This window comes from Clarias gariepinus, chromosome 4, assembly GCF_024256425.1.
Source record: "Clarias gariepinus isolate MV-2021 ecotype Netherlands chromosome 4, CGAR_prim_01v2, whole genome shotgun sequence".
Lineage (NCBI taxonomy): Eukaryota > Metazoa > Chordata > Actinopteri > Siluriformes > Clariidae > Clarias > Clarias gariepinus.
This window is the reverse complement of record NC_071103.1, coordinates 36,057,501-36,061,913: the sequence shown is the minus strand read 5'-3', so window position 1 is coordinate 36,061,913 and position 4,413 is coordinate 36,057,501. Positions and strand designations below refer to the sequence as shown.

At 43.0% G+C, this 4,413-nt stretch overlaps 1 protein-coding gene across 1 annotated transcript in view; it reads right to left on the bottom strand.

Annotated features, from left to right (window-relative positions):
* Positions 1-1,072: 1,072 nt before the first annotated feature.
* Positions 1,073-4,413, bottom strand: part of slc35g2b (solute carrier family 35 member G2b) — a 3,907-nt gene continuing 566 nt past the window's right edge. The window contains exon 2 of the mRNA XM_053493981.1: positions 1,073-2,587. Coding sequence (XP_053349956.1) covers positions 1,318-2,565 — 1,248 coding nt within the window. The 5' untranslated portion in view covers positions 2,566-2,587 and the 3' untranslated portion in view covers positions 1,073-1,317. The remainder of the gene's footprint in view (positions 2,588-4,413) is intronic.

Genomic DNA, 4,413 nt, shown 5'->3' with positions numbered 1-4,413 from the left:
TCCTAGTTAAGATGATTTAACTTCTATAGGAAAAATAACAACCTTCCTTTATAGAAAACATTATACTGTATGTATCCATCCATCCATCCATTCATCCATCTAGGAACCTCTGTAGTCCAGCTAAGGGCCGTGGGGGATAATGTTGATTATCATTGTATTTATTCCCATTTTTATGACCGTAGTAGGACCTCCAGTCAACATTCACACACTATGGGCAATTTGGGAACGCCTTTTAGCCTAATCTGCATGTCTTTGGACTGTGGGAGGAAACCGGAGCGCAGGAGGGAACTCACCAAGCACTGGGAGAACACGCAATACAAACCCCGAGGTGGTACATATATATATATATATATAGTATCAGAGAGGTCTTATAGATATTAGCCTGTCACATTGATTATTTGAATTATTAGAACATTGATTTAATAATTAAAAAGTCCAAGAATTAAAAGCTCTACATCATCAATAAATATCTACCTAACTACAGTGTTATTAATATTTACATACAGTATGTGTAAATAACGAGCCTGATGTTTAAACAAATCTGTACTAAGAACTCTGAGGGATCTTTATTGCGCAATCAAATAATGTCTTTTCAGGGCGCAGGTACAAAAATGCCCTTATTGGACAAAGCCTAAGAATACTCGAGACCTTTTGCTCCATCTCAGTCAACAAATCCGTATTTATTCTTCACCTTCCCTCACCCGGGGAACGCACTGATTGCTTTGGAAGTCTCAGGCAACGTCAGGGAGGAAAAATCAATGGTGGTTAAAGCTTCAACCAGGGACTGTTTTTTTGTTCTCACGGCCTTTTCAATGGTGCAAGGAAATCTCTTAGTCGTTTTTTTTTTTTCCTTTTAAGACCCATTATATCACACAAAATGGGTGGAAGGAAGGAATTCGATTTGGGGAACTTCAATCAAATTAAAGGAATAAGGTCAGGGATAGCTAATTTGCCGATCGTGAGGGAGCTTGCAGAGATAAAATAAAAGTTAAAATCTGAATAAAAATCATTGCAGTCTGGCAGTGAAACAATGTGAATCTTTTTTTTAATATATATATTTTTATTTTCCACGTCAACACTTAGCAAAGACATGATATCATTGGCACTCTTTCAACAACACTATACAAAATAAATAAAATATTAAGACATTCATCGATTGCACATTTGGAGTGCCCGAGGAAGTGGGGATGCCTGGGAAAACACTGTTATACAAACATACACTCTCATACACAGAGCCTTAGACACTGTCACACGCCCACGTACTGTACACGCACACACAAAAACAAACATAAAAACACAGATACACCAGTGGCATTCTCATTTGATCGGCGAGTCCAAGATCTCCTGGTAATCCTGTCGAATGGCGCGTCCCACCCAGTACAGCTTGAGGCCCGTGAGAACAAAGACACTAATCATGATGACCAGCGCACCGAAGATGTCATACGCGGACGGTACCATGCGTAGCACGACGAGCTGCAGGAACATGGCCACGACTATCTCCAGGTGCTGCACGGTGCTCACTAGAGCAGGGTGGAACTTGTTCAAGGCGTAGTAAACCCCAAGGAACGCCACGGTGGAGCAGATGCAGATGCCAATCAGGTAGCCCCATGTCTCGGCATCCAGAGGGATGATGGGCTCCTGCATGGCGAACATGGTGGACGCTCCCCAAACGGTCCCTGTCCAGCCGAAAGTAAACAGCGCCGTCCACATGCTGACGCGCTCCTTGATGGCACGGTACACGATCATCGAGAGGGCAGCGGTCAGGCCCGCCATCACCGTCATAGTGTAGCCGAATGCCTCCTTCCAGAAGCCCAGTCGCGATTTTTCCTCGTCTGTGATGTTAGGAATCATGACCAGGCACAGCCCGAAGAGGCTGCCTACTACCGTGACTATATCTGTGTACCCGAGGCGCTCGTCCAGAAGAAGGAAGGCCAGGATGGCGCTGAACACTGTCGTCGTGGCTCTCCACATGATGGTCCCGTTGCTAGGCGGGACGATAGCGAACGACGTGTAGGCGCAAGTGATGGAAATGACGTTGCAAACCCCATAGAAGAAGAGCCGCAAACGGTATCCCTTAGGACCGAACGGGGCTTCCTTATTGTACAAGACCACTAATATGGACAACACTTGAATGACAGAGCGGATGAAAATGAGCTCTAAGGAGGGCACTTTGGAGCGATCGGCTGCGAGCCGTGTGATCAGAGCTACGCACCCGTGAGCCACCGCAGCGCCGAACAGCGCTCCCCAGGTGACCCGTGACGCTAAAACCGAGGCCTCGCCGAAACTCGCCAGCTGGCTGCCTACTCCTTTATCCTTCTGCTCTCCTGATGACTTGGGACGCACGTCCATAGTCCCGAAAGTCCTCCCGTGCCCGGAGTCCGTCACCAGCCTCTTGCTGGGGTTGCTTTCCATAAAGGATCCAAAATCCTCGAAGGACGGTGCATCATCATAGCCCTCATCCCCCGGTTGCGGGAAGTGCATGGCGTATTTTACAGTGACTGTATTCGGGTGTATTTTGACACGTTTCTTCGTGCCATACTGCTGGCTGCTCGAGGAAGGATCCATGGTTCTTGGCTCAGGTAAGTGACTGTAAAACAAGCAAGAACAAATGTTGCTTAGGGACAGAATTATTGATAAATACATCAGCTGAAATGTGTAATAGACGTTTTGACCATTAGGACAAAAAGTTAATACAACTGGATCAACGTAAAAATAATCTTGGCCTAAATATCTAAAAAAAAAAAACACACACACAAAAGGGATCCATTATTTATTTATTTTTTTTGTAATGGCCAAATTTATTTAAATAGGCCAATTAAATCCCCTTCTTATGTGACCTCATATAAGTATATCCACTACCCTGGCTTGTTGCTGTAGTTTTCTTTTTCTCAGTTTTCCATGTTTTGTCATCTTGCTGGATTTTCATCGCTTGTAATGTCACTTTTATTTCATTCTACATTTCATTTTACAATATATTTATGTGCAGAACTCTTTGTTCTTTTAATGCGTGATATAAATGCTTCTTAAAAATGAACGACATGTAACATTATTTGCGCATTAAGCCTAGAGGCTCCGAAGGATGTGGTTCATACAGTACCTCCTGAGCTCCAGAGCCATCTTTAAACTATGGATGATGCATATTTTTGGTCAAGACAAACACAGAGGCTTTCCCAAAGACATGTCAAATGCCAAATGCATGTGCTTAAATAATTGAAGTCAAGTGCTTTATGGCTCGCTTTTACACCCTCGTCTCTCTCTCTCTGTTTCTCTCTCTCGCTCCATGTGTAAAGCATTTTCTATATTTAAATCCTGCAGTGCTTGCATGGATACATGGATTTTGATTTAGTGTGATGGGGGCAGGAATTACATAACTGTGTATTTAAGTCGCAGTGACAGAGGGGCAAAAAAGAAATGCATGCATTATGATTTAAAACCTGATATACACAGTAACGCTACAGTATGCACAAATACCGTACATAAGAAAGTGCACGTAAGCATGTGCATCAGTAACCCTTACAGTGTTCACCTTTTGTGATGGGCATGGAGTTGGCAATCAATTAAACACTAAGAATATCATCACAGGTGTGACACTGTTTTTACACTTCTTCAATAGGAGACGAGATGAAACGAGAACTTTAAAAGCATGGATACAATATGGAAATAATTATGCAGGAGAGGGTGGATATGATGTCACAGCCCCAGGACATAGGGAGAGTAAAAGGCAATGTTTTTTTTTTAGAATGATCAGGGAAGGAAGGATATATTTTAGGAAGACTGGACTGGAAAGTCGGTTTTAAAGAACAGGGAAGCCGAGAAGAGAACGAGATCTATAAGTGGAGGTGATGCAACTTACAGAATTGCGACTAAAGTCGCTGAGAGGGAACATGTCGGGAAGAAAGATTGTGTAAAAGTAGCGAATAAAGCAGACGAAGAGTTTCAGACACAGAACAAGTCAAGATCAGGGAAGGATGCATTAGACGTTTTTTTAAGGAAGGCTGGTCTGGCAAATCGTCCGGGAAGATGAAGGAGAATGAGACCTACAGTTGGTGGTAATGTAGCCAACCTACTGGATTAGAACTGCCATTAAACAACAAAGAGCAAGAAGAAGAAAGAGATTTTGATTTGAAACTGATGGTCCTGTCTCATGTCTGCTTTTTTTTTTTTTTTTTAAAGCAGTGCGCATGCGTGGTTAACCACCAGGGGGCGCCTTTGCATTTCCAGCTGCTAATATTTGATTTTGTTACTATATCTCTGTCTCTGTCTATAAACCCTGCCTCTTTCTGAAAAATCACACTTTTACAAGGCTGATGGTACATTTTGTGCTTCTCATCAGATATTGTTCACGTGTAAAGAGAGAGAGAGAGAGAGAGAGAGAGAGAGTATACACACTGAAATACTGAAATACCCAGTAAA